We start from the raw sequence: 20,436 nt of genomic DNA on the forward strand, positions 1-20,436 counted from the left end.
CTAGTGACTTCTGCTACACCCCGCTGTGTCAACTGTTAACTAATGCAGGGGTGTATTATGAAAAATAATATTGACATTACTGAAATCAATCGTAATCAAACAAAATATTTAGTATGATTTATATTTGTAGCACTAACTTTATGATTTTCCATTTTATAAATTAAAATGTAACTTTATTTTAAAATCACTATAAATATGTTATTATAACTTAATTTTAATATCTACCGGTTTCGAAGCTAACCGCTTCTTTATTATTAATCAGTATTAATTAGTCTTGATACAGAAGCGGTCAGCTTCGAAACCGGTAGACCTTATAATTAAGTTAATAAAATATTTATAGTTATTTTAAATCAAAGGTACATTATAATTATATTTATAAAAAAAAATGTATTGCTCGTATTGAGCTTTAAATATCTTTTGTTATTATAAATCTCTCAACTTAAGATAAAACATCTTTAGCTTATTAATTGAGGAATTTGTGAAATATACATATATATATATATATATATATATATATATATATATATATATATATATATATATATATATATATATATATATATATATATATATATATATATATATATATATATATATATATATATATATATATATATATTTATATATATATATATATATATATATATATATATATATATATATATATATATATATATATATATATATATATATATATTTATATATATATATATATATATATATATATATATATATATATATATATATATATATATATATATATATATATATATATATATATATATATATATAAATATATATAAATATATATATTTATATATATATATATATATATATATATATATATATATATATATATATACATATATATATATATATATATATATATATATATATATATATATATATATATATATATATATATAAATATACATATATACATAAAACAACAAAGACACTATTTAATATATGACATAAAGTCGTTCAATAATGAAAATACTCATAAAAAAGATATACATAAATGGACCATGGAGGTGGCTTCATCTGAAATTGATCGCATCATTCATTCATCTATTATAAAATGTTCTCTCGGCACGGGAAAACCCAGTAAGGGTGCATTATTGTAAATTATAATTTGTAATTACTTATATGTATGGTGAAATAATTCAATTAATATAATTTATATATGAAGCAATAATGTGATTTTCCATTTAATAATTAAAATATAACATTGTCACATAATCACTATAATTATTCCAATATAATTTTATTATAATATCTACTGGTTAGCTTCGAAACCGATACACATAATAATTAAGTTATAATAAAATATTTAAAGTGATTTTTAAACAAAGTTATGTTTTAATTATAAAATTAAATTAATATTTGAACGCTGTAGTTGAGAGCAGGATAAGTCTCGAAAGAAATATTCCACTGTATAAAAATCAATACTCCAGGATGTTAAATGAGCCTCTCTATAAATAGGTGCATCCTGCGCTGCCGGCGTTTGAACTTTGAACTATTAGCTTGCATTTCCCGGGCCGTTCGATGCAACAGAACCCCACCCTTACACCGCCCACCCTGTCTTCCAACCCCCATCCTGTAGCGCGAGCACACGTACTCGTATACCTAAAGCTGTATACCCTATCATAGTATGAGTTCGCAGCAGTCGTTTGTAGTGGTAGATAACCCCTTGAAACCAAATCATTTAAATGTCCCGTGATACTTGATTTATTTATAACATTTTGAGTGTGTCCAAATACATTTTCACAAATCTGGATTATCTCCAATTATAAAAGTTATTAAAAATAACTGCTATAATTGGAGATAATGTGATTTGTGAACAAGTATTTGGAGCACACTAAATTTGTAAATAAATTTACTGGTTAAATTATAACCTATAAATGAATAGGATATTATCTAGCGTTTCTCATGTATGTGATTATTATCCAGGATTCCGACCTCACATACAGCTCATTAAAAAATTTATTTCATCCGCCAATCGATATTTCGAATATATATATATATATATATATATATATATATATATATATATATATATATATATATATATATATATATATATATATATATATATATATATATATATATATATATATATATATATATATATATATATATATATATATATATATATATATATATATATATATATATATATATATATATATATATATATATATATATATATATATATATAAATAGAATTTCCAAGAATTATGAGTAGCGTGGTTGTCAATCATGGGTAGAATTGGTGAATATTACACGTGTGTAACGTAATCACTTAAACTAGCATTTGACGGTCGTGAGCTCCGTAAATGCCCAGACTTCCATATTCTTCTTCATCTTTGTTGAGATGTCAAAGAATTATAAAAAAGACTCCTATTTGGAGATAATCCAGATTTGTGAACAAGTATTTAGACACGTTCAGAATAATGTAAATATGTACCTTCTAGAACTTGATATTTTATTAACTAATTTATTCTTAAACTAAAATAGAAAATAATCCCGAATAAAAGGTTTTCTTTCATTTTATTTATTTAAAATTTTTCGCTTCGTCATAAAGTGTTCGGTTTTCCCTCGAGATGAAGAGGTTTGTGATGATATAGTAGTCCTGTAGTTATGATGTAAGGGTGATGTAGTGGTATTTATGATGAAGTGGTATTTCATTGTGATGTAATGCCGTGTACTTCCCGGAGGAAGTTTATGATCTTAATTCGCATACATATCCCACGAAAGGGGTCGCCTTTTGTTAGCACTGGATGAATTAATTGATCTCGCATGTTTATTGCAAATGGACTCGGTTTAATTCACTGGGGTCAGGTATACACACTATTAATGTGTCGTGCTATGTAATTATACTTAGTTTTACACTTAACTGTCTCAAATATCCAATATAAAGAGACATATGTATATAGACTTCATAGTCTAGTGAGAAAATAGTCTAAATACAAAAATAAAACACTTGTATAAGACAACCTTTTGAGATTATTAATGTACCATAATCATGAATAGTACATATCGCTTACTGCTTTCAATAACGTCATAAATAAAAAATCGTCAATTTTCAGTTGTGCATGTTTTCGGAATGCCCAGAAAATGTACTATATCCCAGAAAAAGAGGCATATTTTAAACTTAATATATACCCGCTACTGGGCAGAAAGTGATGTTTTTGCATTTTGAAGAAAAGGTATTATTTAATTATTTTTTTAATATGTGAACTAAATATTTTTCAAATGGAGAAAAAACCTTCAGGTGTTACCTTAAAAGATCTGTTGCACAGCAAAAAGTTCAATAAGTGGCTTGATATTTATTTTTAAAACATTCTATTATTTTATAACTTAAAACACGTTCTTCTGAAAAATCAAGTTTTTTTATTTATATCGTTCTTGAAAGAAGTAAGCGATTTGTATATAACACAGAATGTAATAAAATGACAACTGTATAGTTTTTTCCTCCTATGTTTTATCTTACCAGTGACCGCGTTTCATCGTTACCGAGATCATTAGACTGATTGAAGTTTGTACTGACATTTCTTGGTGGAATTGAATTTTATATATTAAAAGAAAAAATATTTACTTTTTTCCGCTTATTTTATTTTACCAGTGACCGGGTTTCTTCGTTGCCGGCTTCATCACAGTTCCATCAAGAAATGCCTGTACAAAACTTAAATATAGCATTATTTTCTCCAGCCTCCCACCAGTCTGATGATGTCGGTAACGACGAAATAAAAATAATATTCTCTGGTCAAAGAAAAATAAATGTAAAAAAAAATATAGCTGTTATTTTATTATATAAACACGATTTGTTTCGAGAACTACATATGTTTTCATCATCAGGTGAAAATACAAATAGTTTTACAAACAATACAGTTAGTATTTTCACAATACGAAAACACAAAAAAATCTGTAAATTTATAGAAATTACTGTTAATTGTTGAACGCTCTTGCGGTGATTTCTCACTAAAATGGCGCTATATAAATTGGCTATGTTTATTATTACAATCCTTTTTGATGAAAATGTCCCTACGTAAATGAATAAGTTCAGTGAAATACGATCTTTTAAGTACTCGGAATTTGTATCCATGTTTCTGATTATCTCCAAGAGTTTAACATGTGTCTACATATGTACACATTTTATTGTGCTACCTTCGCTTCATTATCGATTTTCGCATGAATTGATAACCGGACAAGAGCGATAATGAAAATGTACCCAGAGTGTACTACAAACAATAAAACTGTACAACATAAAACCCATCACACAAGTCTACTCATTTTATAGTATCTACATATGTTACAACATATGTAGGTACACGGATTTTTTTCATGAGTGATGAACTACCCGTTACAGTCAATTATTTGAAGTAGGGGAGATATGCCTAGTTGGAAATACTTTTTTCACCAACTGGGAAATTTGTGAACAAGTATTTAGACAGTCTTGAAATGTTGTGACGTATTTTATCTTTACACGACTCGATTCACGAACTAAATCTAACAGTAGGACGATATTCTTAATTTCATTAATTGATTCGGCAGTCACTTTGTGGTAAAATCAATCCATTATTAATTAATGTTTTAATTTTAGTAAATACACTATTTTATATTTTTTGGTTGTAAATTTTATTTCAGTCCACGGGATAATAACTGATTATTGTTAAATACGGTATTAGAAAGATTAGCCACTCGATCGAAGAATTTATGTGTCACTACAGTTATTAGTTAGGGTCGACTCATTATTTTTATTTTTATTAATCACCGCAGGGTGAGGTAGAATAGTGGTATTTACTAAGTAAAACATTAATTAAAAATCGATATTCTTAGTGTTTAGTCATATTTTCTTTTTTGTTTTTACCTTATGTTTTTTATATTTTCTCATTTCGCTCACTCCTTTCAAGAACGTCATAAATAAAAAATCGTCAATTTTCAGTTGTACATGTTTTCGGAATGCCCAAAAAATTTACTATATCCCAGCAAAAGCGGCATATTTTTAACTTAATGTTTACCCGCTACAGGGCAGAAAGTGTTGTTTTTGCATTTTGAAGAAATGGTATTGCATAATTATTTTTTAAGAAACTCAATATTCTTCAAATGAAGAAAATACTTTCAGGTTTTACCTAAAAAGATATGTTGCACATTAAAAAGTTCAATAAGTGGCTTGATATTTATTTTTAATACATTGTATTATATTTTTAAACTTTAAAAACGTTCTCCTGAAAAATCAAGTTTTTTGATTTATGACGTTCTTGAAAGGAGTGAGCGATTTGTTTATTTTAAATATGATTCTTACCTTATGTTTTTCTCATTTATTTCTTTTGCTCCGTATGCCTATATATTATAAATTGTATATGTTGGTTTTATATTAGTTTTTATATTTTGCCATGTATTAGTTTTGGTTATTTTTCAAAAGTCTTTTTTGTAACTATATTATTTGTGTTCCAGTCTTGTTAACCTTAATCCCATGTCCCAAAATCACAAATAGAAATTACTCATCGGAAATATTATATATATGACTTATGTATGTAATATGTTTTGAAAAAATAAATAAAATTAACCAACTAAAGCGAATCTCCCCTACAATTTGCGGAAAATATTGCCGCGTCTCGTCGGTAACTTCAAACGAAAATGGCACTTTTTATCGACGCACGACAGTCGGGTTGTTTTGAAGTACACGTCATAGGTACTTAACCAAATTGGTACGGTATTCAATATGTTTTTTTTGTTTAATTATATTTGTTATATTTTGTAAATAAACAAATTAGATGCCAAACATTGCCACCTACTCTAAATGAAAGTCTAATAAAATCTAGGGGCATTAAAAAAAACCTTTTAAGATATGCTGAATTTCATTCGTTTAACCAACTTAAATGATACTAACGATACTCCCAATGAGCAAAACACCAGTCTGATGATGTCGGTAACGACGAAACCCGGTCGCTGGTCAAATAAAAATAAAGTGGAAATGCTAAAAATATTGGTTTTAATCTAATAAAAACACTTTCATTTTATCAAAAATGTACATTCTTGTGATAAAAAACAACATTTTGAGTGTGTCCAAATATTTGTTCACAAATCTGGATTATATTCAGTTAGGAATTATTTTTTATATTATTTTTTGAAATCTCAGCATAGATGAAGAAGAATATGGAAGTCTGGGCATTTACGGGGCCATGTCAAAAATAATATGAGAATAACACCTTTAATTGGAGATAATCCAGATGTGTGAACAAGTATTTGGATACACTCAAAATGTTGTAAAATATAATCGGTTGCAAAAATAAACTTGTGTTTGTATTTACACAAATACAAGCAAAAACACACCTATTCATAATATTCCGGTGTGATTGAAATTCTCTTTAAAGACTCAATGTTGATTTTAAATTAAATACATATTTTGCTTTATGCCAAAAAAAACGAAACCATCACCACAGATTGGGACCTCACATACAAACGAGAGAGTTTTTGCTTACAAAAAGCTTCTTTCACTATATATGTCTAGTGACATTCTTTTTAATTCAAGCATGTTTCGAATTTGAACAATATATTTATAAGTTCCAAAAATTTGAGAAGTGTGGTTTGTCCGCCTCCGAAGTGTAATGGTCAGCACGTTCGGCTACCGTTCTGGAGGTCCCGGGTTCGATTCCCAGGGGGGTTGAAATAAATATAAGTGATTTTCTCACTCCAATATTTAGTAAATATTACCCTGGACTGGTACCTGAAGTGGAGGACTGATCACCTTTCCTTCGTGTGTTAACGATCAAGATAACACTGCGTTTTTATAATGCAGTGCCCTATACACCATTGGAGTGCGGATAAGGGTTTGAATTGAAAGTGTGGTTGTCCATAATGGGTAGAATTGGTGAATGTTACACGTGTGTAAAGTGAGCACTTAAACCAGCCTATGACGGTCGTCAGCCCCGTAAATGCCCAGACTTTCATATTATTCTTCATCTTTAATGAGATATTCTTAAATGATATGATTTTATTTTTATTTCAACAGTTTAACTTTAGTTTAATGCTCAATTTCCAAATTTGCTTGAGTGACTCTTAATATATGTATGGTATATTCAGTAATGTATTTTTTTATTATCTTTTCAGGACACAAGAACTCATGTTGTTGTGGAGTTATACGACACTGAACGGTCGTATGTGGAGGCCCTCCAGATTTTGGTTGTGGTAAGTGAAATTTTACTTTAAAACTTAAAAAAAAAACTAGACGAATTACTACGCATTTTGTGTTAAAAAATGTTTGTTTGAGTCGATTTTTAACTTAGTAAAAAATTGAATAAAATAACAACTAAGTATGTCATTTTTTCCTGACGAATTTTAAAATTATAAAATGCATTTGTACCAAGAAATGTTGGTACAAAACTTTTCTTCTTCTTCTTCATCTTGTTGTAGGCCTTGTGGCCTGATTTTAGGAGGGATTAGCCTCCTGCGATGTCGATTCCCAGCTATCGACCCATCTTTTTGGTGGTCTGCCCGGGAGTCGTCTACCATGAGGTTGGCCGTACAGTGCGATGTGGAGGATTCTGGATGGTACCATTGTCTCCTTCGTTGCCTTCCCCACCTAACGACATCTTCGATCTCGCATATTTCCCTGATCCTGGCGTTTCTTATTCTATCTCGAAGACTCTTGCCTGATATGCTTCTAAGAGTCTTCATTTCTAACACTTTAAGCGCGTTTTTTTATGGCAACGGTGTCCGCTCTACTTTCGATTCCATACGTCTTGATGGTACAAAGCAATTTAGTAAAAAATGCGAAAAATTGTGCGTGTACAACACGCGTATCCGGTCTCGTACTGACTTTGCTTATTTGAGAGTACACCCTTTATCACTCAAGTCTTTTATTTTTAGATTTTAAATATTTGAAATACTTATGGCTTTTTTTTTAAATATAGTACCTACCTGCTGAAAATGAAGCGCGCGGTTCCAGAAGCGAACTGTCAACGTTATGATTAATTCACGAAATTTGTCAGTGTAGAAATTTACTGGAATTTAGAATTGACTCGCTGTAACCTAAATCGCTCTTGCCCGCATAACGAACCAGGAACTTCGGCCTTAATTAGACGCGTACAATAAATTATTTAAATATTTCACGCGTCTCTAGCCGCTAGTTCAACCCTGCTTTTTCCTGTCAAAATTATTCTGACAAATGAATGCCGTTTCAAAACTGGAACGATGCAATATTCGTGAATTTTTACCGACATTTTCTTTAGCAAAACTTTAAGTTATTTGTTGTTTCGGCATTCACTTTGTGGTAAAACATGATTGAATTATGAATGAAAAACTTATTTTTGAACCACTTGTGTATTATATTTTAACGACTAGATTCGGAAGCTATTAATACTTCCATCTACATGGAAGCATCTTTAGCTTTTGAAACTAGACGTTAAAATATAATACTCAAGTAGTAAACAACAATTGTTTAATTTAATATTTAACATTTATGTTTGTTAATTTTTCCTTCCATTAATCATGTTATTTTACACGGTCAAATTAGAAAACATCTATTGCGTCACGTGTTTCGATGCATTTGCACCGTATTTAGAAATTATACGGAATGCATCGAAACATGTGTCACAATAGATTTTAAGAAATAGTGGTATTTACCAAATAAAACATAAATTAAAAATTAAACCTGTAATCTCAAAACTAGTCGTGCTAACGTTAATAAACTCAAAAATGTACCCTTATACAAATATTTTATTTTCATAATTAATGTCAAATCAATAAATAAAATACTGTGGAACCTCTTATAACGAGCATAATTCGTTCCAGCATCTTACTTGTTAAGCGAAACATTTTTCCCATAGAAATCAATGCAAAATACGATAATGCGTTTCAATACTCAATTTTAAAAATTGTTTTAGTAACGTTTATTTAAATAAAATTACTTATAAACTGTTAAGGAGTGTAACAACTTAGAATAAATTTAGATTTTAAAAAACGTAAAAAAAATATGAATTTGTGACTTATTGGTTATTTAAAAAAAAAATAGAAAACTGTTTTAAGATATTTGTTTTTGTCGATGCTTCAAAATTTTGCGAAAATGTGTCACACCATTATCATGTCAGGTTCCACTGTAATTATAAGAAGTGTGAAATACATTAAAGTAGGTACCGTAGAACGGGGCTACTTGAACTTTGATGTGTTACTTGAGCCCAGTACAAAAAAATTAGATCTGTATTTGGTCTACAACAATGAACGTATCGACATGATTGATTGTTTCCCTGACAGGTGACACTTATTGTCACGATACGTTCATTATTGTAGACCAAATACAGATTTAAATATTTTTTTGGTACTGGGCTCAAGTAAATCATCAAAGTTCAAGTAGCCCCGTTCTACGGTACCCAAATTGCCATTGATACAATGTGCTTTACGAATACGCATACCGGATATAGTTCTACGCAATTAAACGGATGTTCATTATTATTTCCACCTACATAGTTTTTTTCTTGGATCTTATTAATGGGATATTACTTTTCTTCTATACTTAAGTAGGTCATGGCTCAATTCTCTACCCCGTATTTTATCTTTATCTTTTCAATTCGTTACATAAAAAAACCTTTGACCTCAGATATTCTTCTCACAGAATGCGCTGAAGGCCGTTATTTCATACGATTTTTAATGCTTGATAGTGAAATATTTTTTCACGATGTGTTTACGATTTTCATGAATCACGAAATCGCGTATCTGAAAACTTACATATGTAGGATAGAGGTAATAACTAATAGCGTTCACGATATTTGAGTGTGCCCAAATTATTTATTGCTCCACTTAATTTAAAATATATGCCTCTTTTGCTGGGATATAGTACATTTTCTGGGCATTCCGAAAACACGCACAACTGAAAATTGTTGATTTTTTATTTTTGACGTTCTTGAAAGGAGTGAGCGATATGTCATGATGGGTCGCATACTAGTTTAATATAACTAACTAACTAACTAACCATCACGCCGCTTTCCCGCAGGGGTAGGCAGAGAGAATAGAGCGCCACACCACTCTGTCCTTGCAAACATTCTTCGCCTCTTCCACGCTCATGCATCTCCTCGCAGTTTTATATATTTTATATAAAATCTATTTTATATAAAATTGTATATAAAATCCTTGTTCATAAATCTGGGTTTTTTCCTCTTAGGAGCTATTTTGACATTTTGGAATTTGAAAGGATCTCTGCTTAATAAAAAGCTTACTCAAATACACCATAGATACTGGTGATAACTCGCATACGAAGCGGCGCGTCGCGACGAATAAATTATGTCATATTTCTATGAGTTAGCATGATGATATTTGTATGAAATTAGTATGTAGTGTGCTTGTAAATCATCGGAAGAATGGTGAATGTTACACGTGTACAAAGGTGGCGACTGACCGGAGCATTTCGTCGTAACGTAACGTCGTAACATCGCTCGCGGCGAGCATCAGCGAGCATCCGAAACTATGGATGGAGCGCTCGGCTCGGTGTACTGACTGCCTGAATGCTCGCATCGTAACGTGTTACGTTACGACAAAATGCTCCGGTCAGTCTCTACCTTTAGGATGTATTTCTCTCGAGATTTTTTATCTTTGATAAATATAATCTGTATTATTAATATTTAAAGCATTTACTTTGTGGTTAGTCATTTTTACTTATTTATTTTTTTACAAAAATGTTAATAAAATTAGTATTTAATTAAATAAAATTTTCTCGTTGAGTGGTTATAAACTAATTTGATTAACATTTTTATGTAAAAAAAATAAATAAATATAATTTATAGTTACATTTAAGGGAACATGATTTTGTGGATCGAATAATTAATATTATTTTTAATTCAAGTTTTACTTGGTAAATACAAATATCAATTTACTAAGTAAAACTAAAAAGTGGTATTCACCAAATTAAAAATGGATAGATAATACCACAAAGTGACTACCGAATATATTAATGAAATTTATTTGATATTTTCCTTAATTCCAGTTCATTATTGTAATTGTTTTTTATCCTCTCTCTATCTCCTCTTAAATTCTTAATAATATTGTATTTTGAGTGTTTGAAGTGTCATAGCCAAAATCAATCGCTAACGAATGAAGGTCCATAATAATAATAATAATAATAAAAAAACCCTTATCCGCACCCCAATGGTGCATAGGGCACTGCTTCATGTGAACACAGTGTTATCTTGATCGTTTACACACGAAGGAAAGGTGATCAGCCCTCCGCTTTAGGTACCAGTCCAGGGTAATATTCAATAAATATTACAGTGAAAAAATCACTTATATTTATTCGACCCCCCTGGGAATCGAACCCGGGACCTCCAGAACGGTAGCCGAGCGTGCTGACCATTACACTATGGAGGCAGACATAATAATAAATGAAAAAAATAAAAACAACCATGGATAATTTTTCAGATAGTGGATTTTTCACCCTACAGATGATTTGTCAATATCATATGAAATATCCATCGCATTTTTTACATGGTAGTCTGGGCATTTCCGGAGCTTACGATCTGTCATAGGCTGGTTTGAGTGATCATTTTATACACGTTTGACGTTCACCATTCTACTCATGATTGACAATTGCATTACCTAAGACAGCGTCGGCATAGATTGTTTCACATTCCTATACACAGGACCAACCTGCCGATGGTTATGCCTGTAGGAAGAGCTACCGCTATGTTGAAAAATATCTCATTGGATATTGATCTGTTCCATGTGTCTGAAGGAGTTTTCCGAAGCGGGATTCTTCTACACCTCTAGCAATAGTATTCTTGCAAATTTTCAATTTTCATGTATACGCTTTAATTTTTTTAGTTTGTAATGTATATGTAAATTGAAAATAAATAAATTAAATTGAATTGAATTACTTTGATAAATAAATGCTTTCTCAATCCAACATAGATGGCTGTTGTGAACTCATATTTACTCTGTCAAAAGCTTTATCATATTTCTAGAAGAAATGGGTATTGTGGTTAGGGTACAATGGTGAATGTTGCACCCGTGTAAAGTGATCACTTAACCAGCCTATGACAGGTTATAGGCAATTAAACAATTTTTCCGCCTCCTTAGTGTAATGGTCAGCATGCTCGGCTACCGTTCTGGAGGTACCGGGTTCGATTCCCAGGGGGGGCTTAAATAAATATAAGTGATATTTTCACTCTAATATTTATTCAATATTACCCTGGACTGGTACCTGAAGCAGAGGGCTGATCACCTTTCCTTCATGTGTTGACGATCAAGATAACACTGCTTTTATATGATGCATTGCCCTATGCACCATCGGGGTGCGGATAAGGGTTAAAAAAAACAACAATTCACGCGGAAGACACACCTGACGTTTTGTGTTTGGAGCTTCGCGAAGTTCACGTTTTGACCGTGAAAGCTTAAGTGGCGGCGTCGCGACGCCTCGCGTCCCGTTGCGCCATCTCTGGGCGTCGCCGAGGCCGACTCCCGGCGCCTGAGAGTTTCCTTCGCGCGTGTTTCGACTAGGAAGCCATTCGGCGGAAAGAATATTAAAACTTTGACAAAGTATTATGACCTTATTATGACTGACGCAAATGGTAATGGGTCGCTCCGGCGGTCTGTTTGTTTGACATGTTTTTATTTTTATTTGGAAAATTTATTTTATTGCTTTATACGCATATTAAAACCATCGTAAATATCATATACGGGAGTATAAATTCGCGGAAATCAGAAGTAGCCAAGTCCACTTTGTCTGAACAAAATAATGCCATGTCTAAAAATATGTTTCACATATTGCTCACTCCTTTCAACAACGTCATATATCAAAAATTGTCAATTGTGCATGTTTTCGAAATGCCCAAAAAATGTTCTATATCCCAGCAAAAGCGGCATATTTTTAACTTAATATGTACCCGCTACAGGGCAGAAAGTGTTGTTTTAGCATTTTGAAGAAAAGGTATTGTTTAATTATTTTTTTAAATATACTCAATATTTTTCAAATGAAGAAAATACTTTCAGGAATTACCTAAAAAGATATGTTGCACATTAAAAAGTTCAATAAGTGGCTTGATGTTTATTGTTAATACATTTTATTATATTCTTTAACTTTAAAAACGATCTCCTAAAAAAATCATGTTTTTTGATTTATGACGTTGTTGAAATAAGTGAACGATATTTTAAATACTAAAAATAAGTGACTTTAGTAATTAATTTAACAAAAAAATTTTTTCATAAAAGACACTATTATTCACACTACGGAAGACAAATCAATATATGTATATTATAAATAAATCTGTAATGATTTTAGTTTAGTATTTAAAATATTTTTATTTCATTTTAATTTTACTTATTATTTTTTGACATCTCATCAAAGATGAAGAAGAATATGGAAGTTTGGGCATTTACGGGGCTGACGGCCGTCATAGGCTTACTGTCATAGGTTTAAGTGATCGCTTTACACACGTGTAACAAATAACGTGTCAGCCCCGTAAATGCCCAGACTTCCATATTTTTCATCTTTGAAGAGATGTCAAAAAATAATATGAATAATAACTATAAATGGACAAAATCCAGGTTTGTGAACAAGTATTTGGACACACTTAAAATGTTGTAAATAAATTTTACTTGGTAAATACCGCTGACATGTGTTATATACATTTTGCATCATTTTCTATGACAGAATTTTATAATATGCTTTTTATTAAAATGAAAAATATTCACGAGTTTACTATTCATTATTGTTTTTATTAAAATACTTCAAGATCGTTTTTAAAGTTTAAAAATATAATACAATGTATTAAAAATAAATACAAAGCCACTTATTGAACTTTTTACTGTGCAACGGATCTTTTTATGTAAAACCTGAATGTTTTTCTCCATTTGAAAAATATTTAGTATATTTTAAAAAAATAAATAAACAAAACCTTTTCTTTAAAATGCAAAAACAACATTTTCTGCCATATAGCCGGTAAATATTAAGTTAAAAATATGCCGCTTTTACTGGGATAAAGAAAAATTTTTGGGCATTCCAAAAACATGCATAACTGGAATTTGACGATTTTTTTAAAAATATTTGACGTTGTTGAAAGGAGTGAGCGATATGAGGTCGAATTTACGCAGTAGGTGTTTGACAAATTGTTATTTCAGCCATGATAAAGAGTTCGACCTTATCAATATGGAAATGTGTGGGGCTTCGTGGAAGTCTTGGAAAATTAATTGAATTGCCGCAGGAAAAGTCAAATTTGTTATACCTTACACTGTAATTAGAGCCAAACATTTTGTTTATTTATTTGCCATTATTTGCGATACGTGCGCTCATTATTTCGCTTTTGCTTTTCGCGTCACGCTAAAACGCGCGTATGACGAGTGATGTAATACGGCTGTCTAAATTCAAAACACAGTAAGGGACATTTTTTTTGTAGAACGTTTTTTTTTGCATTTTGGACTAAGTAGAATCCACTTAGTCTAAAAATGCAAAAAAACGTACTACAAAAAAAATGTCCCTTACTGTGTTTTGAGTTTGGACAGCCGAATAGTCCTTGTAAGTACGAGTGTGGTGATGTAGAGTAGGGACAGCTAGTTAAGGGTGTAATCTCAAATATACAATTCGGTGCGCAAGTAAGTTTTTTTTGAACATATTGAAAAAATATTTCTATATTTTTTTCAACTCCTTACCTTTCAATAACTTCTTTCTTTTCAAAACCGTACATTTATCTCGAAGAAAAACTATTTTTTTCAATACCAAAACGGTGTTTTAAGCAAAAAACTAATTTACTTTAAAAGTAACCTGGGTTTAAAGTAAATGAAATTGCAGGTTATCGATTATTCCTCCTTCATATTAAACAAATATAATATATGATATAATCTGCTTTCACTGTCTATAAAGTCATTTAAAATAGAAACAAAATATTACAGTACTTTTCACATGCGGATAATGAAAATGGACAGGTTTGAAATAGATCGCATCATTCAGCTATGTCGTATTGGATTGTATATTTTTTTTTCTTTTTTTTCAAAACACATTTTTTTAAATGTGCCTTGAACAACGTCAGAGGATTCGCGCAAGGTTGAATATAAAAAAATTGTGACATTTTTTTTAAAATATGGAAGTTATAATAAATAACAATAAATAAATTATTAGCTTATTTTAAAATAAATTTCGTCAACGGTAACAATGCCATCTTTCCACTCTTCATTTTTATATCTGGAGTAAGACAACGAATAGGCAGAAAATAAATTTTTTATAAAATGTTTTATTTATAATTAAAATATAACTTTGTTTTAAAATCACTATCAATATTTCATTATAACTTTTTGTAATGTCTACCGGTTTCGAAGCTAACCGCTTCTTTTTCAAGACTGATTAATACTATTATTAGTATTAATCAGTCTTGAAAAGGAAGCGGTTAGCTTCGAATCCGGTAGACATTATAATTAAGTTATCATTAAATATTTATAGTGATTTTAAAACAAAGTTATATTTTAATTATAAAATGGAAAATCACAAAGTTATTACTTCAAATATAAATTATATATTTTATTTGTACTTTATTTTTACGTTATCTTACTTACCATTCAAGGTAAAGAAGTTAAATTCGTAATTTTTCTATTTGGCATTGATGTACTTTTTCACCCAGGGCCCCTAGGCAGTTTTGACTATGAAAAGGGGTTCGTGGGCCAACAGAGTTTGGCAACCACTGTATTAGATCGTCTAAAATGGACCGCGAAGGGTTAATCTGTCGAGTTGTAAGAATTCGACTCTGAACCTACTATCAGGCCACCAGAGTTAAATAATCATCTTTCAGACACTGTTTCAGCAGTGACACATTCCTCTGGTAATTTATAGATGTCGCTCCTGTGTTAAATATGCAAGGAACCCGAAAAGTGACACATATATAGTATTCATAACTTGTCAGAAATTCCAGAAACTTCACTGAAAATATAAACGGCTATTCGGATGTGTTGATGTTACGTCACTGGGTCCACTCTTGGCGTTGTCTGTCGTAAACCTTTCTCATACACACGTAATACGTGAAACGGGTGACTAAATTATTGCAAGAACTACGTGGAACTTTGAACGTAGACATTTGGTTGGATTCCGATCAGAATTTCTTGATTTTTGGCGAAGAAAATAGCAATTTTATTTTAATTTTTGAAAAGGAATAACCCGAAAAGCTTTTGATTTTCAAAGCTCGTATGAAGGTAGAATGGTAAAACGTTTATTTAAAACATTTTCCATATTCCAATGGGAGATTTTCACGGTAGGTAATACAAAATATAACATATTAGAGGCTGAGGTTGAGATCTCAAACCATATCGAACGTTAAAATTCAGAACGCAAACGGCAGCGCTAGGAACCGGTCTTGTCTCTACTTGCGATTACAAATATAAACATTGAAATATGACTTATAAAAAATATATATAAAATTTTTTTTTTTTTTAATTTAAATATATATTTGTTTAATTCCTTACCTTTCAATAAGTCCTTTATTTTCAAAAACATCTTGACCCCACAAGAGTCCATCATGTGGCGTCTTGTCTTGCAATATGTCCTGCCCATTGCCACTTGAGTCTTGTAGTATCGCTCACTCCTTTCAAGAACGTCATAAATAAAAAAAACTTGATTTTTCAGCAGAACGTTTTTAAAGTTTAAAAATATAATACAATGTATTAAAAATAAATATCTAGCCACTTATTGAACTTTTTACTGTGCAACAGATATTCTAGGTAAAACCTGAAGGTTTTTTCTGCATTTGAAAAATATTTAGAATATATTTAAAAAAATTATTAAACAATTACTTTCTTCAAAATGCAAAAACAACACTTTCTGTCCTGTAGCGGGTAAATATTAAGTTAAAAATATGCCTCTTTTTCTGGGATATACAGTAGTACATTTTCTGGGCATTTCGAAAACATGTACAACTGAAAATTGACGATTTTTGATTTCTGACGTTCTTGAACGGAGTGAGCGATATCATCTCACTTTTATATAATTTGTTTTTATTTAATTCCAGAAATATCTACACCCTTTGAAGAGCCCTGAGAATGTCGGGTTGGTGGATGCAGCCCTCGTGGATGAGATATTCTACCAGGTGCCGTCCATCTTGGCGCTGCACGAGGTCTTCCTGGAGGAGCTGCGCAAGAGGCTGGAGTCCTGGGACGTCAAGCAGAAAGTCGGAGACGTCTTCATCAATGTGGTAAATATTTCAGCCATCATAAAATTTGTAATTTCATTATTTGATTCGGCAGTCACTTAGTGGTAAAATCTATCCATTTTTAATTAATGTTTTACTTAGAAAATACCACTATTTCTTAAAATCTACTGTGACATGTGTTTCGATGTATTCCGCATCATTTTAAGAAATATTGGTATTTACTAAGTAAAAAATTAATTATAAAATTGTAATTAAAAGTATTAGCACAAAAATATGCTTTCATTGAGCAAATGCTACTTAGTAGCATATGTGTACATACTTCACTAGAAATAAGCATGCTACCTGCGGCGCTAGTGGGAGGAGCGATGTATGTAAACGAATTTATTTATTTCTTTAATGTTTTCCGCAGACACTTTGTGTCACATTTTATAAACAAGAACCTTGTCAAGGTTCTTGTCGAAACCAGTAGGTTAATTTGTATTAATAAACAAGTGGTTAAAACAAAGTTAATTAATTTAATTTTTTTATTAAAGTTTTTAAATTTATTCATATTATTATTTCAAGTAAATGTATATAGCAAGAGAGTATACTCGTCTTAATACATTTTGGACAGGAAAGACATTTCTACTCAGTTGGTCGATTGATGCTTAAGGACGGGAAGGGTATTTTTACCTTCTACTCATTTGAAAAGCAGAAAATAAAGATTTATTCACTGCTCACAGTGACGGCATATGGGTGAAAGTATAGTGGAGAGCACTCGCAAAAAAACTGCACGAATTTAGGCAAAAAATCCAATTGTTTTAATTGCGCATCACAAAATCGCAACTACAACATGAATTACTCCAGTGGTTGAGTTCGAGATAAGCATTGTAGAACAGTGTGACCATATTTTTGGCAGTGGAAACACCGAATTAAAGGGTTGCAGTCTTCTATTGTCACTCTTTGAAAGTTAATGTTGAGTTTGCCCTTTTCTATTAGAATTTTCCTTATTTTGTTGGAGGTTTGAATAATATAGTTAGTCGTGTCTCTGTTGATTCCTTCTTTGTCATTATTTTTAAATTCTTTTAATAATTTTATATAATTTTTATCGTCATTGTTATTATTGTTTCATTTCTTAAAAAATATTTTTCTTTCTTTACTGTTTCAGTTCTTAAAAAATATGTTTCTTTCTGATTTAGTTTTCGAAGCCATCAGTCACAGAAACGTACACCTCCTTCATCAACAACTGGAAGAAGGCCAAGGAGACTATCAAGGCCACATCGGCGGCTCGACCAGCCTTCGCCAGGTTTCTGGAAGCAATGGCCCGAGAACACAAAGGGAAACTGTCCCTAGATAACTTGCTCATCAAACCGGTGCAGAAGTTTCCAAGATATGAGCTGCTGATTCAGAGACTGATCAAGCATACTGGTATGTATTGATAGTTGTTTATTAACCCATCCGGGAGTGAGTTTCTGCAGACAAAACTGTATCTGGGGAGTGAGTTTATTTTATATTTTAATTTATTTTTCTTTCATCTTTGTCAGCCGTCTCTCCACTACTGGATGTAAGCCTCTTCTAATTTTCTCTAGACTTTTCTTGTTTGGGCTTTTTTGATCCACTACCTGCGACGGGCACAATGTCATCGGCCTATCTTTTCTGGTTACCATTCTGCCCATTATTGAACATCCACTTTGCATTAATTCTTCAAACTTGTATAAAGTGATCTCTTAACCTAGCCAAATGCCAAGTCGTAAGCCTTGGGATGCTCAGACATCCATCTTCTTTCATAAGAAAGGAAAGATGATACATGTTTCATGTCAAGTTGGGACACTTTTAAAATTGTCATCTCATCCATAGGGTGAATAATTCGGTGTTCGATATAATAAATATTATAATATTGTTTTTTCTTCTTCAGATCCCTCTCATCCTGATCACCAGCTGTTGATAGAGGCCCAGAAAGAGATCCACGACCTCTTGGTGAAGATTAACTGTACGGAGAGGGAAAGTCTGGAACTTGAACAGCAGCAGCAGACCCTGAAGGAGCTGGAAACCCTGGTGGAAGGTCTGGGAAACCTTGTCTCTGCAGACAGGAGTTTTCTGAGACATGACACGGTCACCATGACATCCGGAACTGGTGCCACAAAGGAGAGAGCGCTGTTTCTCTTCTCAGATCTGGTTCTCATTACTAGCATCAAGAGAAGAACGGGGACTATTCGGAAGCCGTCAGCAGCGTAAGTGTGAAATAAAAAATAAAATAAAGATAAATTATGAGATAAGATGGTTTGGACATAAGGAGTAAATATTAACACATTTCGAACGAGAAAGGTATTTCTACCTGTTCATTCGATTGGCGGGAAGGGAATTTTTACATTCTGCGCCGGCCTCATTTCAAAGGCAGAAAAGAAGAAATTATCCAATATTTTTATATGAATATTATACACCAATTTCTTTGTCAAAGTCTTAACTATATGTGTATAATTATCAAATCCCATCGCTAGTAGTCATCGTAGTCCGCAGGCGTAAAAAATACCCGTTTAAAATGTGTTAATGGGAGAACTCAATGGCTGAGAATGACCTAGCACAACCAAATCACTCAGAACATTTTGGGTGTGTCAAAATCCTTGTTCACAAATCTGGGTTTCTTCACTTAAGAGTTATTTTTTACATTTTGACATCTCAACATAGTGCTATCTGCTCGCAGATAGGTCTAGATTGATATAAAATAAATATGTGAAAAACCATTGACACAGGTTTTGACCCCTTGGGAATCTAACCTGACACCTCGAGCATATAGCCAAATGAGTTAACCACTACACTGCGGAGGTGGACTCTTCATCCTTTACATTTTGACATCTCAATATAGATGAAGAAGAATATGGAAGTTTGGATATTTACAGGGCTTACACCTGTCATAGGCTGGTTTGAATAATCACCTTATAACGACGAAAACATCCTTCGCTTCCATACATATGTACATTAATTAGGGTTAGTACCACGACTACACTGTGTTCTGCTGGTTTAGCTTTCTCTGATAGGCTTTTATTTGAAAAAATATAAAATAAATATGTAAAACAATTTAAATATGTATGTGTACATGCGTTATATTTATAAAATATCTTCCTTATATTTTCAGATCATGTCAAGGCAGCTTGGCGAGTACCCTAGAAGCTAATAAATACAAGTTATTAATGAGAATAACCCTAGATGACTTAGAAATAATGAAAGGTGTGTATCATTTAATTCTACATATTAAAAAAATAACCTAGCCGGACCAACAGATTGAAATATATGAATATATCGTCGTCATACAGGAGAAAGTGACCAAGTGTATTTTTCACAA

At 31.6% G+C, this 20,436-nt stretch overlaps 1 protein-coding gene across 1 annotated transcript in view; it reads left to right on the plus strand.

Moving 5' to 3' along the window:
- Positions 1–20,436, plus strand: part of LOC148310332 (rho guanine nucleotide exchange factor 17) — a 137,455-nt gene that overhangs the window by 97,266 nt on the left and 19,753 nt on the right. Inside the window, exons 5-9 of the mRNA XM_088258622.1 lie at positions 7,117–7,194; positions 16,977–17,159; positions 18,296–18,524; positions 19,012–19,327; positions 20,230–20,321. Of these exons, the coding sequence (XP_088114748.1) occupies positions 7,117–7,194; positions 16,977–17,159; positions 18,296–18,524; positions 19,012–19,327; positions 20,230–20,321 (898 nt within the window). The remainder of the gene's footprint in view (positions 1–7,116; positions 7,195–16,976; positions 17,160–18,295; positions 18,525–19,011; positions 19,328–20,229; positions 20,322–20,436) is intronic.

Source organism: Brachycentrus maculatus, unplaced genomic scaffold (assembly GCF_059751285.1).
Source record: "Brachycentrus maculatus isolate JH-2025_06_01 unplaced genomic scaffold, ASM5975128v1 h1tg000099l, whole genome shotgun sequence".
Taxonomy (NCBI): Eukaryota; Metazoa; Arthropoda; class Insecta; order Trichoptera; family Brachycentridae; genus Brachycentrus; species Brachycentrus maculatus.